Source organism: Pseudophryne corroboree, chromosome 6 (genome assembly GCF_028390025.1).
Source record: "Pseudophryne corroboree isolate aPseCor3 chromosome 6, aPseCor3.hap2, whole genome shotgun sequence".
Taxonomy (NCBI): domain Eukaryota; kingdom Metazoa; phylum Chordata; class Amphibia; order Anura; family Myobatrachidae; genus Pseudophryne; species Pseudophryne corroboree.
The window spans coordinates 634,866,767-634,889,970 of NC_086449.1; the positions used below are offsets into that span (position 1 = coordinate 634,866,767).

At 44.6% G+C, this 23,204-nt stretch overlaps 1 protein-coding gene across 9 annotated transcripts in view; it reads left to right on the forward strand.

Moving 5' to 3' along the window:
• Positions 1-7,491, forward strand: part of FGF1 (fibroblast growth factor 1) — a 401,113-nt gene extending 393,622 nt beyond the window's left edge. For all 9 annotated transcript variants that reach the window (XM_063928132.1, XM_063928139.1, XM_063928134.1 and 6 more), the window contains 2 exons: positions 1,287-1,390; positions 5,809-7,491. In XM_063928132.1, the coding sequence (XP_063784202.1) occupies positions 1,287-1,390; positions 5,809-6,003 (299 nt within the window). In that variant the 3' untranslated portion in view covers positions 6,004-7,491. The remainder of the gene's footprint in view (positions 1-1,286; positions 1,391-5,808) is intronic.
• Positions 7,492-23,204: the final 15,713 nt, after the last annotated feature.

Here is a 23,204-nt window from a genome sequence, read left to right on the forward strand (position 1 = left end):
GGTCCCGCTGTCCGGCACTCAGCTCGCCTCTGTTGATAGCAGCACAGGGAGCCGGGGGTGCCACGCACAGACTGGCATGGAGCAGAGAGAGCGCCCGCCGCACAGTAGCTCTGCCAGGTAAGAGCTGCACCTGTACTGTCTGGGCTCTGGCGGCTGCAGCTATGAGTAACAGACGGGCACATCTGGGAGGCATTTTGTCATGAACGGCCAAATCCGTTCATTGAATAGGGCTTTGTCGGATCCTTTCTGACAATGCTTGTCGGAAAGGATCCGACTTCAATTGAATATACCCCTAATTCTCATAACTAACTCGCAGAAATCTCACTACTTGCCACAACCAGCAGGCTATTATATTAAGCCCATTGTGAATGATTAGCAACTAAAAGGCTGAAAATATGTGATACAAAAACTGAATATTGCTTTAAACATGACTTTTAGCGCTAAAAGTAAACTTGATTTTGTGAGACTCTTTGGGGGAGTTCCATTACTTACTTGTGCCTGATCTCCCATCTAAAGTGATGGGATATTCAATTGTCCCCCGTTTTCACGCTGATTGCGCCCATATCAGTCGAGTTTAGCTGCATAAAGCGGCAAAACCTGACTATACAAATAGGAGCGATGCGATGGGACACTTTTCGTGCATTTCAGCTCGCCACCTCCGGGGGTAGCAAGCTGAAATGAAGGTCTTGTGCCTGCCAGCAGAAACATTTGAATAGCTGCTGGCGGGCACACGCGGGTACGAGGACCCGCAATAACATTTGAATTCAGTCCTTTTTTTCTCCGTTGCCCTCCTGGGAATTTTACACAATAAAATGTGTATGGATTTTAGGTATTACTGTACCACTTTCAGCAGATCTTTTTCTTCAAACCTGTTGTGTTTGGCAATTGTTGGAATGTATCATGGGATTCAGACACTTCTATGTACATAGTGGGGGATAGGTAGGGTCATGTTATAATTTAATATAATTTCAGACATGGTTCCTCAAATTACAACCCTAATCTGAAATTTTGTAAATCCCAAAGAAAATTCCAGGTAACAATCCAATACCTGATTGATCCTCAGTAAGGAGAAAAAAACAGATGCAATTCTATTTTTATTTATTAAGTAACTGAAGTAATGGCAGCATGTAATGTACAGTTAGAAATGTAGATTATAAAAACGGTGTCACGGACTCAATCTTCCAAGCACTAGGGACCACTGGCAATATGCAGGCTATTAATGCTTGTCCTTTTTGTACTTTATCAGTATTGTGAACTTTTAACATAATGTTCTCTGTTAATTTCAGTTAGATTGCAGCTAAGTGCAGAAAGTATTGGTGAGGTGTATATCAAGAATGCGGACAATGAGAATTACTTGGCAATGGATGCCAGTGGCCTTTTATATGGATCGGTGAGTAAGACAATTTGTGTTGATGGAAGAATTTCTAAAGGTGTGCTTGACTAGGGTTAGATGACCTTTTTGTTATCAATCTTCCCCTTCAGCTCCGCAGGGCCTAAAATGAGGCAAAAATAGAACTGCCAAAGGATGTATGGTGGGACAAAGCTGCCAAATGGGGTCCAGGGATGATGGTCCGTTTGTGCATCTGGGGGACGCAGCTGAAGCTTTTTTGCAGAATAGCAAGCACAGATTTGAGTTCTATTGAATTTTAAAACACTTTCATTATGCAATGTCAGCTATAGCCACAACACACAATTAAACCCTTTGGCCTTAAGCACAACTTGCACAATGCTCAACCTGATATAATAGAGGGGTCTATTTACTAAGCCTTGGAGAGAAATAAAGTGGAGAGAGATAAAGGGCCTAATTCATGTTTGTATGTAATACTGATGTTTATGCAACTGAGCGAGTATCGGAAGACTACACAAACACCAAGGAACCATTGTTATGCCGCTCGCAGTTAAATGCAAAGTGATAGGCAGGAAGGGGCCGCTTGGGCGAGGTAACAGAGAGTTGTGGCGAAAACGCAGGGCACGTCATGGCCATTCCCGGGGTGTGTATCTGCCTTTAACTGCGATCATGCATGCAGAGAAACATGGCAGCAGCGTCACTACTGCTACGGCCAGTATGCGTGACCACAGACTCACTTGTGGAGTCAATAATCCTCATTATTACGTTGATGCTGTGTATCTGAATGCAGTTGCTGAGGACTTTGCGATGGCCCTTGTGGGCATCTCTATTCTTTTCTGTGTGGCAGCTTCACTTGCGATGGTTAGCAATTCCGTAGCCAAAAATCTGCGTAGGCCTTTGCGTACTAACATGAATTAAGCCCAAAGTACAGGCGAATCAGCCATGTTGCAGGCTGTTTGAAAAATGACAGCTAGGAGGAGATTGGTTTGTAGTTTATCTCTGTCCACTTTATCTTTCTCCAAGGATTAGTACATAGACTCCAGAATGCTGTGGTTTTGTGTAAATTATGTTTATCAAATCGTTTTAGGCCTGATTCCGATGTGTTCGCTAATGCAATTGCAGCTGCCATGCTATTATATGCAGATGCCACAGCTGCCTGGAAATGCACTGAGACGCCCACCGGTGGCCTCACAGATCCCAGCAACTGCTTACAGACACACAGCAGTGCTCGCGGGGCATTCGATAATCGACCGAGTACTGTATCTCTCTGATCGCGCAGAATGGCCGTGGGAACTGAGATGCTGGCACCATGTTTTCTGCATATGGGATTGCAAATGTATTCTAAAACAGGCCCCGAAAACTTTCACAGCACCCCTGTGTTTTTGCCACCACTACCCGTTACCTCCCCCAAGCAGTTTCTGATTGTCAATCACTTTGCAAATAAATTAGAAATATCCGCTGACCTCCGTCCTCGCTGGAATCCACCATTACAGGTGCCGCTGTATTTTTTGGATATAATTGCCAGAAAATGTCTTCCTCTTGGGAATTGTAATTCATTTTGATGAACATCATCTTTTCCACATTTTGAGTAAGTAATCACCTACAGCGATCGCTGACAAGGTTCCCGGATGCGCTGAAAACACTTTCTGAGTACACACTGGAGGGTGGGCGACTTAAGTAAAGCAAAGCCAGTTTGTGCAAGGGCCTCCAAATTGCCTTTTTTTCCTGCCAGTAGTGAAAGGGACTGTCTGGACATGCCTATTTGGATGCTATCACTAACATAATCATCAACCATGAATATTACACTGCGGTCTGGCTTACAGCATCACAATATGTGTATGAATATTAAGCTGCGGTACAACCTGCAGCGTCACAATACGTGTATGAAGTTGTGGTACAGCATGCAGTGTCGCAATACTTGTATGAATATTACACTGCGGTCTGGCCTACAGCGTCACAGTACATGTATGAATATTAAGCTGCGATATGACCTGCTGCGTCACAATACTTGTATGAAATTGTGGTACGGCCTGCAGCGTCACAATACTTGTATGAATATTACACTGCAGTCTGGCCTACAGCGTTACAATACATGTATGAATATTAAGCTGTGCTACTACCTGCAGCATCAAAGTACCACCTACAGTGTCACAATACGTGTATGATTATTACACTGCGGTCTTACCGGCAGTGTCACAGAAAAATAATAGTATAGTACACTGAAGCTTACTCAGGCTGGCCTTTGGATCCAGTCACCTGAGTACAGTAAGTCTGCGTCCTATGACACAGACCCTGGGCCCATCATGCCTAAAAATGGAGAACGGTGCTGGTTGACGCTCATGCTCCGCCCCCAAAAGCAACATGTCAATGGGAATTTCCCCTGTACCCCTGTGGGCCAGTCTGACCCTGTAACAGAAGCAAATCCCAGGATGTAATTGTGCACCTGTGTGTGTGAGCGTGATAAATAGGTACATTTGTCATGTTTCTAATTGTCATTTATTAGTGCTAAATAGAGAGTTCAATCACATAGACAAGGAAAGTGCAGGCCACTGCTGTGTTTAACTGACTGAGAGGTAAAGTACTCTCTTCATCATAGAAACAATGACAGAAGCTCAATTTGTTCTTTATTCATTGAACATTCAGTCAGAATATACACATAGCAATTCTGAACATATGATGCTGCAATCCCCCTATACATGTCATAGGAAATACTCCATGATGCGGTGTAGCTGCGCCCTCTCTTCAGCACTGTCTATATGTTCTCCCTGTGTTCACGTGTGTTTCATTTAGGCATTCATGTTTTCTCTCAGAGGCCTATTCATCCTGGTGAACAGGCCTGCTACACATGCGGAAATAGTAGTTTCTGTATGTTCCGAGTAATGGGCCTATACATTATTAGTGTCCCAAAGTAACCGCTGCATATTCATCAAACTCCAAAAACGTAAAGTTTCGGGGTTTATCACTGGAACTGATACCAGCATCAGATGGCGTTTGTTCCCAGAGCTGTATTGGGAGGAGTTCCAGAGTGCGAAGAGCCCTTTCTGTCTGCATGTGTGAACTAAGATCATGTATGTGCACATACACTGCCTGTTACATACCTCCCAACTGTCACTTTTTTTGGGACTGTCACGCTGTCCCACACACGGGCCACAATGTCCTGCGTTGGGGTGGGGGTGGGGGCAGTTGGGAGGCTCCTGTCACTCGCTGCACAGTGGTGAATAGACGCTGTGTGCATGTGCACAGCGTCTATTCAAGAAGACAAGAGGGACTGGGGTCATGCCAGCAGCTCACAGAGCGCTGCCCATGCCCCCATAGTGATGGGAAATAGGGGCCTGGGTCGCGATTGTGCCATTACTGCAAAGCCACACCCCCTTTACTGAGGCCACATCCCCTTTTTCAGGTGGGTGCAGCGTAGCCGCTCCAGGGTCCCGATTGCTACCTCCTGAAAGTTGTGAGGTATGCTGTTAGTGCAAACTCTGACCGCAAAGTGGCAGAGCTAGGGCTGACGTGAAACTTGCTTTTCAATGCAGCTTCCCCACACCTTAGCAAGGGTGGTCTTCAGTATGCCGGCGGTCGGGTTCCCGGCGACCAGCATACCGGTGCGGGGAGCCTGACAGCCGGCATACCGACACTTATTCTCCCTCGTGGGGGTCCATGACCCCCCTGGAGGGAGAATAAAATAGTGTGGCGCGCGTACACCGTGCCCGCAAGGGGCTCATTTGCGCTCGCCACACTGTCGGTAAGCCGGCGGCCGGCCTCCCGGCGCCGGTATGCTGGTCGCCGGGAGGCCGGCCGCCGGCAGATCGTAGTGAACCCCTTAGCAATGCTGACTTAGTATCCTCCGCTGCAACTCACGACGGATACTTAATTAACAGGGGAACAGGACTAGCTAATATCTTTCTCAATGCAATGCCTTTGTAGCTGGTATTTTCCAAGCAGTTTTACCAGTTATAAACTATTGAATCTGGGGGACTGGAGAAACAGGAGACATACCGGCCCTACCTTAAAGTGGATGAATAATGTCAGACAAATACTGTTTGCTCATACTATAGTGCTAACATTCCAAAAAAATGTAAAGATTTAATTTTCTGTATATATTTTGTAGACACTACCTATCTGAGAATGAGCATGTCGTCACAATAAAAAAGATTTAAAATCCACATAAAAAATGATTATGTAAATAACATTACACTTGTCAGTAGCAGCTCTATTAGTAGCAAAGCACGTCCTACAGTAAAAGAAAAATGTAAAAAAAAAAGCATATTTTAAATAAATCCCAGACAGTGCCGCAGCAGGAAGTCCAACGTAGCATTGGTTTCAAATGCTGAACCACAGCAACAATTTGCTTAGCCAGAATCTAGCTGTAACTCAGCACTCCCTTCCAAGTCCTCTATATATAACACCAAAGTTTAGTTTTCCCACAAGCAATAAACTGAGGTTTGTTTGTTTTTTCTCCTAAGATGACGCTGAACGAGGAATGCCTGTTTTTGGAGACTTTAGAAGAGAATCACTACAATACGTACAAGTCAAAGAAGTATGCAGAGCTGAACTGGTTTGTTGGCATTAAGAAGAATGGGGCAAGCAAACGCGGTTCCCGGACTCACTATGGACAGAAAGCCATTCTGTTCCTTCCATTACCAGTGTCTAGTGACTAGAGATGATTGATCTATCTCCAAATTCATACTGTTACATGTTATAGTATTTGTGGCATTGCTGTACATAATTACATTGTGTTCAAAGACCAAATCAGTGTATCAATAGCAAACGCTCCCAAAACCCCAGTCTTACAGAATTGCAGTTACATCCAAACTGGAGTATTTATATTTACACTTGCTGTAATCTTGGAAAAATCACTGTTCAAAAAATGTGAAAGTTTATCCTAACCGGCACAGTGGACAATACCCAAATAGTAATAATGTGTAAAAGCCTTAATAACGTGTTTCTTTCTTATGGATTGTAACACAACTGTAAAAAACACAAAACAATATATTTATAGGGGGGAATTCAGTTATTTGCTGTCAGTGCAGGGTGCCCGATGGGGTAATTCAATTGATTGTTATTCTGCTGGTATTAGGGAGTGGTGATAGAGTGGTCCAGAAAATGGGGGTGTTGGCCCCATTTTTGGGGAGTGCTGAAGGCAGGACACAGCTTCACTGGCCCCAGCAGTGTGATTTGGCCTGAGATCCTGAATAACCTGAGGGTCTGATGGTCACGCAGATGATCCGATGCAGGGAAACTGGCATTTTTTTTACTGAAGACACCTCCTGTGACTTTAGTATAATCTTACACAGCTGCTGCATAAAAGAAGCAGCGGTTCTGCTTTATGGCATCCACCTCTGAATCAGTTACTAAGTGACAAAATAAAATACAGATGTGTCCTCATACAGCTAGCCTCAATACGCCACGCAGTGCAATATGCCTGGCGTGAGTGAGCCGCCAGGTTCCTGTACAACTCTGCTAACATCAAGGATCTTCCTTTGCCAGAAATGCATCTTATTTGCATTGTTATGTGACTAGGATGCATGAGGAAACTCTGCAGATTAATTTGATATATGATACGTGTATATTTTGTGTGACTGAGTTCTGAGTCAGTAGCGGTTCTTGCCACGGGCAAGCAGGCTTTTTGGCAGGGGTGCCGCTGTCCCCACCGCCGCCATCGTGGCAAGAAGCCGCTACTGATCCCCGCTCCCCTCTCCCTGGCTGCAGCAGGCGCCGTGGGCTGTGTGGGCGCCCGCTGCAGCCGGCTCCACTGATAGACACTAGAGGTCATAACTGACCTCTAGTGTCAGTGCGGTGCTGCTATGGGAGAGTTTATCTTTTGTCTACTACCACGGAGTATTTGCCCCTGGAGGTGTATTTAGAATATTTTGGTACGTTAGAAAATGCTATAATCTTGATCTTACAGCAGCATCATTAGAAGATTTATATGCAGAAGGTATAGTGGTACTACTGGTAGCTAACAAATACAGGGCCTGATTCATGTTTTGGTGGGTTATATTTTTTTTCTGTGCATGGTAAATGCTGTCTTCTTTATTTTTACACTGCAATTATGTTTTTTTTGCCCTTTTTTTATCAATGAATGATAAATTTCACTGTGAGTGATAAATTGCACCAGCCAATCAGCTCCTAACTGCCATGTTACAGACTGTGAGGTAGATGTATTAACCTGGAGAAGGCATAGGGAAGTGATAAACCAGTGATATGTGCAAGTTGATATAGGCACCAGCCAATCAGAACCTAACTGTTCATTTACATATTGGAGCTGATTGGCTGGTGCCTTTATCACCTTGCAGATCTCACTGGTTTATCACTTCCTTATGCCTTCTCCAGGTTAATACATCTGCCCCACTGTTTGAAAAATGACAGTAAGGACCGGATTGGCTCTTGAAATGTATCACTCACAGTGAAATGTATCACTCATTGATAAATAAGGGTATTAGTTTGAACGGGATGCGGTCAAGATCCAGCCGGCCGGAATCCTGGCGGTTGGAATACCGACACCGGAATCCCGACCGGCACAATCCCAACATATTCTCCCTCCGTCGGTGTCCACGACACCCATAGAGGGAGAATAAATTAGTGTGCCGAGCGCAGCAAGGCACCGTGCCCGCCGCGTGGCGAGCGCAGCGAGCCTGCAAGGGGCTGCGTTGTGCTCACCCCCCTGTGGGGATTGTGCTGGTTGGGATTCCGGTGTCGGTATTCCGACCGCCGGGATCCCGTCCAGCGGGATTTCGTACTGATCCCGTTTGAATACACTGCACCCAAACCTAAATCTCTCAGCACATGTTAAATCTGCCCCACCTGCAATGTAGCATGGTTTTGCTCAGTTGCTTGATAATTTGCTCTACTTACAAAAATGAATCAGGCCCACAAAGCAGACCTGACTTCAGGTTGAGATGGAGTTTTACACATCATCATGCACAGTTTCTGCACATACTTACCTACCTTGAGGTTTGCCTCTCCTGGAGATGCTCGGAGAGGAGAAGCAGATGGGCGGCAACAGGGATGGGGCTGGCCATATTGCATCATTAGGCTCCACCCTCTTGCGGAGGAATGCAGCAATTGGAGCATATTTGCATACAGGCAGGGCTAAACACATCTTTAAGTCCCGCCCCCTCTGCAAGGACAGCAGTTTTAAAGTATTTGACTCCCTATTCTTTCCACAAGGAAGTGGGTGGAATGCATGAGGGTTGCCCACTCTTCCGGGGGTGCAGGGGACTATCCAAGAAATCAGGTGTCTCCCGCAGAAACCGGGTGAGTAGGCAAGTATGTTTCTGCATTTGTAACATTGTGACTGACTAACCTATGGATACTCTGGATCTCAGGTGTAAACATGCAGTTCTATATATGCAAATACAGTATACTGCAACCAGCCAACACTATGACCAATATGAATATCTATTTAATTACATTGCGATCCTTATCCAACACATATGTGCACTAATGTCAGCACTGTAATGTTAGCTAACACTGTATATTGAAAAATATTCCAATAGTATTATTGTTCCTTTAAGGAACTGATTTTAAAAATCTGTTTATGAACATGCTCCTATTTTTCAGTTGTCTTTCATAGCATACAGTAAGAAACATATGATCATCTTTTTCTAATCTATTCACTTTATAAATTGTACTCACTTTGGGTTTAAAATATAGAAATCTACCTAATAATAATATAATCTGAAATGTTATATAATGCGGCATGTAACGCACCAAGGTCAACTTACCCTGCACCACAAGTTCAAAGAGACATCTGACCAGCAGCAAACTGTCCCTGGAAAATACAGTATATTCAATCACAGGTAACTGTTAGTGATGGTACACAATATAATATATTCAATATGACAATCTATGTGTTAATGAGATAACGTGTAAACACTAAATAATAAGCCAATCACATCAATACTTTGTGACTAGTGAAGATCATAATGTTATGCCATTAACTGTATCAAAGCTATATTTAAAATATATATACTGTATTTATATCGTATATGTGGATAAATAGAATATATGTTAGTGCTAAACAGAAAACTGTATTATGAAATAAATATCCATGAATTACAAGTACAACTTTATATTGTGTTTGAATGGCTTACTGAGTCTGTTAGGAGCCCCCACCCCTTTTTTATTTTTATTTTATTTACATGTTATTTCTGTTAAAAAAAAAAGTTAGTTTCTATGGAAACAAGGTAATGTCTGATGTTTATTCATGTTAATTATGGATTTCTGAGCATAGATATCTACCGTCAATCAATAAAGCTGTCATTTTAAAACTGACTGGTGAAAACAAATCAAGAATGAATTAAAGTGAACCAGTGTCAGAGGATAGTTAATATATGAAATACCATGAACCCCTGTGGGCTAGGCTTACTATCAGATCTGTACAGATTAGGCCAATCAGCAGGGTCCTCAAGCTTGGGCAAGACTGGCTTGTGGTACAGGTGCTGAGACGAGTGCTCAAGCAATAAACTACAGCTGAATTGTTGTTAAGTAGAAAGAGTAACAAATCTTGACAATTTTGACGGTACTTACACATTTTCATGCTTCAGACAGTAACATTGAAAGGGTGGAGAAATAGCAGGTATGATGTATAGCTTACTCTGAAAAAGTGCTGAGAATCATTTTAGCAATTGGAAGTCTTTGGAAAAGAACAAGCATGCGGATTGCCCTGATGCTTAGTGGTGGGGTTTAGGATTAGCAGTGTTACAATTAGATGACAGCCAAAGTCATCATCTGACCGGTGGACCCAGAAGAAAATGCCAGAGACCTGTTAGCAGGTAAGTAATTGCTGTACCATACTCATGACGACATTATGTCAACAAAATCTACTGAACCCGGTTTAACATAAGGTGCATTTTGTAAGTGTTGCATATTTCTCACCTATCACAGGTTCTGAGACAATGAGGTACATAGAGAGACACACATATACAAGGGACACACACACAAATGAGAATACATAGAGAGACACATACGAACAAGGTGGTAACAGATAGAGACATACAGAAAAGGCCATGTATAGAGACACACAATTAAAAAGAGATACTGTACACATATTTGGAGGGTCACATAAAGAGACACAAATATAGATGGAGGGTCACATATAGTGACATATTTTTATTATTAACAGTTTCTTATATAACACAGCTAACTTTACAAATGGAAACAGTAACAGAACAAAACTAGATTACAGACAGACATAGAGGTAGGAAGGGAACAAAAGCCTGACTGAGTGGGTCCAATAAGTTGTGCGAGTTAAGAAAGTGTGTGAGGCGAGTAGGCAAGTCATTCAAGTAGCTCGGAGGGGAATGGGAGATGAGATATGGGATGTTAATTTGAGAGAGCATTAGTAATGACTGAATACTTGAACAGTGATGGAAAGACACCAGGAGAGAGAGAGAGAGAGAGAGAGAGATTACATATTTTAGTTTAGTGATAGTGTGTATTGTAATGACAAAATAAAATGTATATTATTAAGTACTCTCCCTGTCATCAATTGGTAAATGTGTTATCAGACCAATTACTGGATTTTTTAAAATCAGAACTCTAACCATAGTCATCTTAAATCGTGACCAGAAAATAATAATAATATATGCAGTATTTTACAATTTAACTTTTTTCCTGGCTGCAACACATAGGACGCATTATCTAGAATACTATTGGTTCATTGGCGCTGGTCACCGTTCTGTATCTAAATATATCTGGCATTACTACTGCCGTACATATTACTAAACAATTAGTGATGTGCACCGGACATTTTTCGGGTTTTGTGTTTTGGTTTTGGATTCGGTTCCACGGCCGTGTTTTGGATTCGGACGCGTTTTGGCAAAACCTCCCTGAAAATTTTTGGGCGGATTCGGTTGTGTTTTGGATTCGGGTGTTTTTTTTACAAAAAACCCTCAAAAACAGCTTAAATCATAGAATTTGGGGGTCATTTTGATCCCATAGTATTATTAACCTCAATAACCATAATTTCCACTCATTTCCAGTCTATTCTGAACACCTCACACCTCACAATATTATTTTTAGTCCTAAAATTTGCACCGAGGTCGCTGGATGACTAAGCTAAGCGACCCAAGTGGCCGACACAAACACCTGGCCCATCTAGGAGTGGCACTGCAGTGTCAGACAGGATGGCAGATTAAAAAAATGGTCCCCAAACAGCACATGATGCAAAGAAAAAAAGAGGCGCACCAAGGTCGCTGTGTGACTAAGCTAAGCGACCCAAGTGGCCGACACAAACACCTGGCCCATCTAGGAGTGGCACTGCAGTGTCAGACAGGATGGCAGATTAAAAAAATAGTCCCCAAACAGCCCATGATGCAAAGAAAAAAAGAGGCGCAATGAGGTAGCTGTGTGACTAAGCTAAGCGACCCAAGTGGCCGACACACACCTGGCCCATCTAGGAGTGGCACTGCAGTGTCAGACAGGATGGCAGATTAAAAAAATGGTCCCCAAACAGCACATGATGCAAAGAAAAAAAGAGGCGCAATGAGGTAGCTGTGTGACTAAGCTAAGCGACCCAAGTGGCCGACACAAACACCTGGCCCATCTAGGAGTGGCACTGCAGTGTCAGACAGGATGGCACTTCAAAAAATAGTCCCCAAACAGCACATGATGCAAAGAAAAAAAGAGGCGCAATGAGGTAGCTGTGTGACTAAGCTAAGCGACCCAAGTGGCCGACACAAACACCTGGCCCATCTAGGAGTGGCACTGCAGTGTCAGACAGGATGGCACTTCAAAAAATAGTCCCCAAACAGCACATGATGCATAGAAAAAAAGAGGCGCAATGAGGTAGCTGTGTGACTAAGCTAAGCGACCCAAGTGGCCGACACAAACACCTGGCCCATCTAGGAGTGGCACTGCAGTGTCAGACAGGATGGCACTTCAAAAAATAGTCCCCAAACAGCACATGATGCAAAGAAAAAAGAGGCGCAATGAGGTAGCTGTGTGACTAAGCTAAGCGACCCAAGTGGCCGACACAAACACCTGGCCCATCTAGGAGTGGCACTGCAGTGTCAGACAGGATGGCACTTCAAAAAATAGTCCCCAAACAGCACATGATGCAAAGAAAAATGAAAGAAAAAAGAGGTGCAAGATGGAATTGTCCTTGGGCCCTCCCACCCACCCTTATGTTGTATAAACAGGACATGCACACTTTAACAAACCCATCATTTCAGCGACAGGGTCTGCCACACGACTGTGACTGAAATGACTGGTTGGTTTGGGCCCCCACCAAAAAAGAAGCAATCAATCTCTCCTTGCACAAACTGGCTCTACAGAGGCAAGATGTCCACCTCCTCCTCATCCTCCGATTCCTCACCCCTTTCACTGTGTACATCCCCCTCCTCACAGATTATTAATTCGTCCCCACTGGAATCCACCATCTCAGGTCCCTCTGTACTTTCTGGAGGCAATTGCTGGTGAATGTCTCCACGGAGGAATTGATTATAATTCATTTTGATGAACATCATCTTCTCCACATTTTCTGGAAGTAACCTTGTACGCCGATTGCTGAAAAGGTGAGCGGCTGCACTAAACACTCTTACGGAGTACACACTGGAGGGGGGGGGGGGGGGGCAACTTAGGTAAAATAAAGCCAGTTTGTGCAAGGGCCTCCAAATTGCCTCTTTTTCCTGCCAGTATACGTACGGACTGTCTGACGTGCCTACTTGGATGCGGTCACTCATATAATCCTCCACCGTTCTTTCAATGGGGACAGAATCATATGCAGTGACAGTAGACGACATGTCATTAATCGTTGGCAGGTCCTTCAGTCCGGACCAGATGTCAGCACTCGCTCCAGACTGCCCTGAATTACCGCCAGTGGGTGGGCTCGGAATTCTTAGCCTTTTCCTCGCAGCCCCAGTTGTGGGAGAATGTGAAGGAGGAGCTGTTGACGGGTCACGTTCCGCTTGACTTGACAATATTCTCACCAGCAGGTCTTTGAACCTCTGCAGACTTGTGTCTGCCGGAAAGAGAGATACAACGTAGGTTTTAAATCTAGGATCGAGTACGGTGGCCAAAATGTAGTGCTCTGATTTCAACAGATTGACCACCTGTGAATCCTGGTTAAGCGAATTAAGGGCTCCATCCACAAGTCCCACATGCCTAGCGGAATCGCTCTGCATTAGCTCCTCCTTCAATCTCTCCAGCTTCTTCTGCAAAAGCCTGATGAGGGGAATGACCTGACTCAGGCTGGCAGTGTCTGAACTGACTTCACGTGTGGCAAGTTTAAAGGGTTGCAGAACCTTGCACAACGTTGAAATCATTCTCCACTGCGCTTGAGTCAGGTGCATTCCCCCTCCTTTGCCTATATCGTAGGTAGCTGTATAGGCTTGAATGGCCTTTTGCTGCTCCTCCATCCTCTGAAGCATATAGAGGGTTGAATTCCACCTCGTTACCACCTCTTGCTTCAGATGATGGCAGGGCAGGTTCAGGAGTGTTGCTGGTGCTCCAGTCTTCAGCACGCGGTGGCTGAATGCCGAAAGTGGCCCGCAATTCTTCGGGCCACAGACAGCATCTTTTGCACGCCCCTGTCATTTTTCAAATAATTCTGCACCACCAAATTCAATGTATGTGCAAAACATGGGACGTGCTGGAATTTGCCCACATGTAATGCACGCACAATATTGGTGGCGTTGTCCGATGTCACAAATCCCCAGGAGAGTCCAATTGGGGTAAGCCATTCTGCGATGATGTTCCTCAGTTTCCGTAAGAGGTTGTCAGCTGTGTGCCTCTTCTGGAAAGCGGTGATACAAAGCGTAGCCTGCCTAGGAACGAGTTGGCGTTTGCGAGATGCTGCTACTGGTGCCGCCGCTGCTGTTCTTGCTGCGGGAGGCAATACATCTACCCAGTGGGCTGTCACAGTCATATAGTCCTGAGTCTGCCCTGCTCCACTTGTCCACATGTCCGTGGTTAAGTGGACATTGGGTACAACTGCATTTTTTAGGACACTGGTGACTCTTTTTCTGACGTCTGTGTACATTTTCGGTATCGCCTGCCTAGAGAAGTGGAACCTAGATGGTATTTGGTACCGGGGACACAGTACCTCAAGCAATTCTCTAGTTCCCTTTGAATTAACGGTAGATACCGGAAACACGTTTTTCACCACCCAGGCTGCCAAGGCCTGAGTTATCCGCTTTGCAGCAGGATGACTGCTGTGATATTTCATCTTCCTCGCAAAGGACTGTTGGACAGTCAATTGCTTACTGGAAGTAGTACAAGTGGTCTTCCGACTTCCCCTCTGGGATGACGATCGACTCCCAGCAGCAACAACAGCAGCGCCAGCAGCAGTAGGCGGAACACTCAAAGATGCATCGGAGGAATCCCAGGCAGGAGGGGACTCGTCAGACTTGACAGTGACATGGCCTGCAGGACTATTGGCTTTCCTGTGTAAGGAGGAAATTTACACTGAGGGAGTTGGTGGTGTGGTTTGCAGGAGCTTGTTTACAAGAGGAAGGGATTTAGTTGGCAGTGGACTGCTTCCACTGTCACCCAAAGTTTTTGAACTTGTCAATGACTTGTGATGAATGCGCTCCAGGTGACGTATAAGGGAGGATGTTCATAGGTGGTTAACGTCCTTACCCCTACTTATTACAGCTTGACAAAGGCAACGCACGGCTTGACATCAGTTGTCCGCATTTCTGTTGAAATAATTCCACACCGAAGAGGTGATTTTTTTTGTAATTTGACCAGGCATGTCAATGGCCATATTCGTCCCACGGACAACAGGTGTCTCCCCGGGTGCCTGACTTAAACAAACCACCTCACCATCAGAATCCTCCTTGTCAATTTCCTCCCCAGCGCCAGCAACACCCATATCCTCATCCTGGTGTACTTCAACAGTGACATCTTCAATTTGACTATCAGGAACTGGACTGCGGGTGCTCCTTCCAGCACTTGCAGGGGGCGTGCAAATGGTGTAAGGCGCCACCTCTTGCCGTCCAGTGTTGGGAAGGTCAGGCATCGCAACCGACACAATTGGACTCTCCTTGGGGATTTGTGATTTAGGAGAACGCACAGTTCTTTGCTGTGCTTTTGCCATCTTAACTCTTTTAAGTTTTCTATCAGGAGGATGAGTGCTTCCATCCTCATGTGAATCTGAACCACTAGCCATGGACATAGGACAGGGCCTCAGCCGTTCCTTGCCACTCCGTGTCGTAAATGGCATATTGGCAAGTTTACGCTTCTCATCAGACGCTTTTAATTTTGATTTTTGGGTCATTTTACTGAAATTTTGTTTTTTGTATTTTACATGCTCTCTACTATGATATTGGGCATCGGCCTTGGCAGACGACATTGATGGTATTTCATCGTCTCAGCCATGACTAGTGGCAGCAGCTTCAGCACAAGGTGGAAGTGGATCTTGATCTTTCCCTATTTTACCCTCCACATTTTTGTTCTCCATTTTTTAATGTGTGGAATTATATGCCAGTAATATATCAATAGCAATGGCCTACTACTATATATACTGCGCACGACAACTAAAATGCACCACAGTTATGGATGGATAGTATACTTGACGACACAGAGGTAGGTAGAGCAGTGGCCTACTGTACCGTACTGCTATATATTATATACTGGCGGTCAGCAAAATTATGCACTGCCCTCCTACTATATATACACCGCACCACTTAAATGCACCACAGGGATGGATGGATAGTATACTTGATGACACAGAGGTAGGTAGAGCAGTGGCCTACTGTACCGTACTGCTATATATTATATACTGGTGGTCAGCAAAATTATGCACTGTCCTCCTACTATATATACACCGCACAACAACTAAAATGCACCACAGGAATGGATGGATAGTATACTTGACGACACAGAGGTAGGTAGAGCAGTGGCCTACTGTACGGTACTGCTATATATTATATACTGGCGGTCAGCAAAATTATGCACTGTCCTCCTACTATATATACACCGCACCACTTAAATGCACCACAGGGATGGATGGATAGTATACTTGACGACACAGAGGTAGGTAGAGCAGTGGCCTACTGTACCGTACTGCTATATATTATATACTGGTGGTCATCAAAATTATGCACTGTCCTCCTACTATATATATACCGCACCACTTAAATGCACCACAGGAATGGATGGATAGTATACTTGACGACACAGAGGTAGGTAGAGCAGTGGCCTACTGTACCGTACTGCTATATATTATATACTGGCGATCAGCAAAATTATGCACTGCCTTCCTACTATATATACACCGCACCACTTAAATGCACCACAGGGATGGATGGATAGTATACTTGATGACACAGAGGTAGGTAGAGCAGTTGCCTACTGTACCGTACTGCTATATATTATATATTGGTGGTCATCAAAATTATGCACTGTCCTCCTACTATATATACACTGCACCACTTAAATGCACCACAGGGATGGATGGATAGTATACTTGACGACACAGAGGTAGGTAGAGCAGTGGCCTACTGTACCGTACTGCTATATATTATATACTGGTGGTCAGCAAAATTATGCATTGTCCTCCTACTACTGCGCACAACAACTAAAATGCACCACAGGTATGGATGGATAGTATACTTGACGACACAGAGGTAGGTAGAGCAGTGGACTACTGTACCGTACTGCTATATATTATATACTGGTGGTCAGCAAAATTATGCACTGTCCTCCTACTATATATACACCGCACAACAACTAAAATGCACCACAGGGATGGATGGATAGTATACTTGACGACACAGAGGTAGGTTGAGAAGTGGACTACTGTACCATACTGCTATACTGGTGGTCACTGGTCAGCAAAATTCTGCACTGTCCTGTCCTCCTATACTACAATGCAGCACAGATATGGAGCGTTTTTCAGGCAGAGAACGTAGATATTTTCAGCACACTCAGCACAGATATTTGCAAGCACACTGAGCACAGATACTTGCAGCACACTGAGCACAGATATTTGCAGCACACTGAACACAACTGAGAGGACGCTGCACGTCCTCTCCCTATCATCTCCAATGCACGAGTGAAAATGGCGGCGACGCGCGGCTCCTTATATAGGATACGAATCTCGCGAGAATCCGACAGCGGGATGATGACGTTCGGGCGCGCTCGGGTTAACCGAGCAAGGCGGGAGGATCCGAGTCTGCCTCGGACCCGTGTAAAATGGGTGAAGTTCGGAGGGGTTCGGATTCCGAGGAACCGAACCCGCTCATCACTACTAAACATGTCTTCTGCCAGCACAACAAGGTATTATCATTATTGTCAGATATTAATGGAGATTACTGCTTTCATACACAGTACTCAGAATATCACTGCTAGTATATTTCTAGATATTATTACTGTTGGCATACAGTATTACTGGATACTATTTATGCTGTGCCGTACTAGTCAAATTAACAGTCAAAAGCAACAGTTGGTATATTAGTTGCACTACTTTTAATACTGTGTATCTAGGCATGCTAATGGCTATTACCATTGATGTGGATGTACAGTAACTGGGCAAATTACAGGACATTACTATTAGTAGACATACTGAGTACATAGGGCCTAATTCAGACCTGTTCGCTAGCAAGCGATTTTTGCACTGTGCAAGTGTGCGAACGCATGTGTAGCAGAGCTGTACAAACTGATTTTGTGCAGTTTCTGAGTAGCCCATGACTTACTCAGCCACTGCGATCACTTCAGCCTGTCCGGGACCGGAATTGAGGTCAGGAACCCTCCCTGCAAACGCTTGGACACGCCTGCATTTTTCCAACCACTCCCAGAAAATGGTCAGTTACCACCCACAAACGCCCTGTCAATCTCCTTGCGAACGCCCGTGCAAATGGATCCTTCGCACAAACCCGTCGCTGAGCGGTGATCCGCTTTGTACCCCTGCAACGCGCCTGTGCATTGCGTTGCATATGCATGGGTAGTTTAGACCTGATCGCCCGCTGTACAAAATGCACAGCAGGGATCAGATCTGAATTACCCCCCTAATTCCTACTTCTGAGCATTTTCATGTCCGTATTACAATTGCTGGCTTATTATATTTTATACATTTTGCCACTAACAACATTATTCTTGCTAATTTGTTAGAATTGGCAATGCTTTATATCGTTCATTTTACAGATGGAGATGCTAGAAGGTAAGTGTGTGTGTATGTTTGTGTGTTTGTGTATTTAACTATTTATGTGTGTGTGTATATGTGTATATATGTGTGTGTGTGTGTGTGTGTGTGTGTGTGTGTGTGTGTGTGTGTGTGTGTGTGTGTGTGTGGGAAGGGGGGGGGGTATAATTTCATACTTTGCCTCAGGCAACAGAACTGCTAGGATCCACCCAGTACCGTCCTGTTTCAAGAGCTTAACTGTCTTGTCCAAGTTTACAGAGAATTTAGAATTCTTCTGTCAGCCCCAAGGACTAAAAGACGTGTTAGTTCTAATTAAAGTACATGACAGAAACTTCCTTGAAAATGCACACTACAGTCTATTTTCCGGAGAGGCCTTTGTTTTATCAGATGCTTTTTTTTTCCAATAACTTTATCCTAGTAATAAACCTGGGCAAATTTATTTTGAATTACTCATGTGCCAACAAAAACCAACCCTAGGCACTTAGAGTGTTAAAAATCCCAGAAATGCCTTTCCCATCATGAAACAAGGATTACCATTTCCTTAGTTATGTTGCAGCAACCTGTATAAAAAAAAAAATTAGGTTTGGAAAAAATAATAATTGGTCTTTGGAGCTTTATTGTGGAAATTGGATTTCATATTTATATCGCTGTTAGCATGGAGAGGTACAGAGGAGGCGGCTGGTGGGGGACTGGAACAGCCTGTGTGCAGCCAGAAATGTCTGTACACATAAGGTGGTTAGAGTACGTTGCCAACCAAAGCATAGTGAGTGAGCGGTTTAAATCAATTTAAGTGGAAGTTGAGCACTTTTCTGGAATAATGGAGAAAGCAAGGGCACAACTATTGTTTTAAAGTAAGAGGTGATGATATTAGTCACAGCCTGAATTAATGAATTGTACTATAATCATAATAGCACAAAATAAAGTTATTAGAGTCTGGACAACTGGTATATTTTACTTGGGAGGAATTAAAGGCTCAGTGTAACAATATATAATTGTGTAATGTGTTAATATTTTTTCAAACTGATCACAGTTACAGACTTGTCAATACAATTTCCACTTTATTACTGGCCAGATGTCTGTGTAACAAGCTTAAGTCACAGTAAAAAACAAAAAAATATACAGGGGGACATACTGTATCAAATCTTCTAAAGAGGTCAAGAATTACCCATAGCAACCCATCAGATTCTATGTATTATAGCAATGATAGCTAAAATCGTATTAGTTCCTATAGTTTAAAAAATCCACATGCTCTCCTTGGAAGACTTAGAAGGTTTGATACATCTCCCCCACAATGTTTTACAATGGTAAATGTTAGTTATAAACTCACAATCCTACACAACCCTACCTTACTTAAAAGGAAAAAGGTTTGCTATTTGCAAATGTATGCATTAGGCAAGAGGTTCCCAAACTGGGCACCGTGGTCCAGGAGCAAATCAAACTATTTATGGTCCATGTTATAGGCAAAACCAGTGTTAAATAGATAATGGTTGTCAATTATAGACCATGTGGACAAACAGAAGTGCAACCGTGCCCACGTAACTCATCCTAAGGGTGACATACAACTGTCCAGTCCCAGTATTATGACCACCAACTAATAGCCAGAGTAACTGCAGTGTGCAGCACGGACAGCAGCTAGATCAGGGATGGGGAACCTTCGGCCCTCCAGCTGTTGCTGAACTACACATACCAGCATGCCCTGCAACAGTTGTGCAATTTGGTCATGCTAAAACTGTTGCAGGGCATTCTGGGATGTGTAGTTCAACAACAGCTGGAGGGTCGAAAGGTTCCCCATTCCTGAGCTAGACGGTCTGAACTGTCATTTTAGACACACGTCTGGTAGCCCCCAGGGGGCCCCGGGTTCATTTTTAATGGTGAGCTGCTCCACCGTAGTGTGTCGGTCGGCCCTCACGCACCTTCGTAGCCAACATTCACCTCTCACATCAATGGCACGTGGTGCTCCGCAGTTTCCATGTCGATTATTAGCAATGGTGCCATTTGTCCAGTCACGATACCACCCTTGGCCCAAAGCCAATAATCATCCCTTTTTGCAAAATGGATAAATTGCCCCTTTTACCCATGACAGAAACTAGAGATATGTGTGCAGACGGCCTATTGCACACCTTATATACCGACCAAGTCAGCGCACGACACGTGACATACTTCATGGGCTATGTGCTGCTGGCGTCAAATGTAGGAGGTGGTCATAATAATGTGACTCGACCGTGTATAAGCACAATATATTTAATCATTTTGCAGAACTTCTCAATAAGAAACTTTTGGCCTGGTGGTACTGTAAACAAATCCTGATACTTAAGAGTGACATCATTCAAAAACATTTGGGAACCACTGCATTAGGCATTGTGAACAACAGTACATGAAAATACAGTATAATACTGTACAACGTCAAAGCCAAATTGAAGTACAATATAATATAAGAAGTGATGTTTACTTTCTATAATATATACAGTAGGTAGGCACTCAGTTCCTTTAATATAGTTATTTCCTTGCAAAGGCTAAACATATAGTAATTTACAGTTGCAATGGGAAATAATAAGAGATTAAGGGCTATGTACTGTGTATCGGAATTGCATTAATTTGCAATCCAACGATTATTGACGGTAGATTACAGTAAAACCAAAAAACATTATTTACTAAGCATTGGTTTTCATTATCAATTCAAATCCACTGTCGATGCACATCGGGTTTGTTGCCCTATCCAGTCCAGCAAGTGTGGCGGTACATTCGGGTATTGTGTACCATTAAGAATCTGTCCGCCGGCACACCATACGCCCGATATAGCCAGTACGCCGTACCCACGCTACAGCCGCCGTTAGCGGCTATTACTCACAAACTCTGCCGCCGAGCACCAAGGACTTGCTCGGCAGCACCTCCTTCATTTTCCGGCCAGCCGCGCCAGCAGTGGGAACATGATTACGTCACTGTCACGCTCCCACGGCTGGCGCACAGAGGACCCTGGGGGCAGGCCGGCATTCGGGCATAGTGTGTGGTGCACTGGCTTCTGATCCTTTGTGTCCCGCGGCAACTCTCCTCTCCTTGCTGGCAGGCAGGCAGGGGCCAGGGTGGAAGGCAAAGAAACAGTGGAGTAATTGACTTAAACTAATTAATGTATGCAACATATTTATCACCCACTCCCTATCACCCTATACCAGTCGCCATATGCCTCTCAGTCAGCCTATTCCTGTCACCCTCTGGTTATGATTGTCACCCACTCCCTGACACCCTCTCCAAGCCTATTCCTGTCACCTGCTGATTATAACTGTCACCCACTCCCTGTCACCCTATCCCATTTGGAATGGAAAGGAATGATCCCAGAGTGATAGGAAAATAAGAATTTACTTACCGATAATTCTATTTCTCGTAGTCCGTAGTGGATGCTGGGGACTCCGTCAGGACCATGGGGAATAGCGGCTCAGCAGGAGACAGGGCACAAAAGTAAAAGCTTTAGGATCAGGTGGTGTGCACTGGCTCCTCCCCCTATGACCCTCCTCCAAGCCTCAGTTAGGATACTGTGCCCGGACGAGCGTACACAATAAGGAAGGATTTTGAATCCCGGGTAAGACTCATACCAGCCACACCAATCACACTGTACAACCTGTGATCTGAACCCAGTTAACAGCATGATAACAGCGGAGCCTCTGAAAAGATGGCTCACAACAATAATAACCCGATTTTTGTAACAATAACTATGTACAAGTATTGCAGACAATCCGCACTTGGGATGGGCGCCCAGCATCCACTACGGACTACGAGAAATAGAATTATCGGTAAGTAAATTCTTATTTTCTCTGACGTCCTAAGTGGATGCTGGGGACTCCGTCAGGACCATGGGGATTATACCAAAGCTCCCAAACGGGCGGGAGAGTGCGGATGACTCTACAGCACCGAGTGAGAGAACTCCAGGTCCACCTCAGCCAGGGTGTGCCCCTGACCAAGTAGCAGCTCGGCAAAGTTGTAAAGCCGAGACCCCTCGGGCAGCCGCCCAAGATGAGCCCACCTTCCTTGTGGAATGGGCATTTACATATTTTGGCTGTGGCAGGCCTGCCACAGAATGTGCAAGCTGAATTGTACTACACATCCAACTAGCAATCGTCTGCTTAGAAGCAAGAGCACCCAGTTAGTTGGGTGCATACAGGATAACAGCAAGTCAGTTTTCCTGACTCCAGCCGTCCTGGAAACCTATATTTTCAGGGCCCTGACAACATCTAGCAACTTGGAGTCCTCCAAGTCCCTAGTAGCCGCAGGTACCACAATAAGCTGGTTCAGGTGAAACGCTGACACCACCTTAGGGAGAAACTGGGGACGAGTCCGCAGCTCTGCCCTGTCCGAATGGACAATCAGATATGGGCTTTTGTGAGACAAAGCCGCCAATTCTGACACTCGCCTGGCCGAGGCCAGGGCCAACATCATGGTCACTTTCCATGTGAGATATTTCAAATCCACAGATTTGAGCGGTTTAACCCAATGTGATTTGAGGAATCCCAGAACTACGTTGAGATCCCACAGTGCCACTGGAGGCACAAAAGGGGGTTGTATATGCAGTACTCCCTTGACAAACTTCTGGACTTCAGGAACTGAAGCCAATTCTTTCTGGAAGAAAATCGACAGGGCCGAAATTTGAACCTTAATGGACCCCAATTTGAGGCCCATAGACACTCCTGTTTGCAGGAAATGCAGGAATCGACCGAGTTGAAATTTCTTCGTGGGGCCTTCCTGGCCTCACACCACGCAACATATTTTCGCCACATGTGG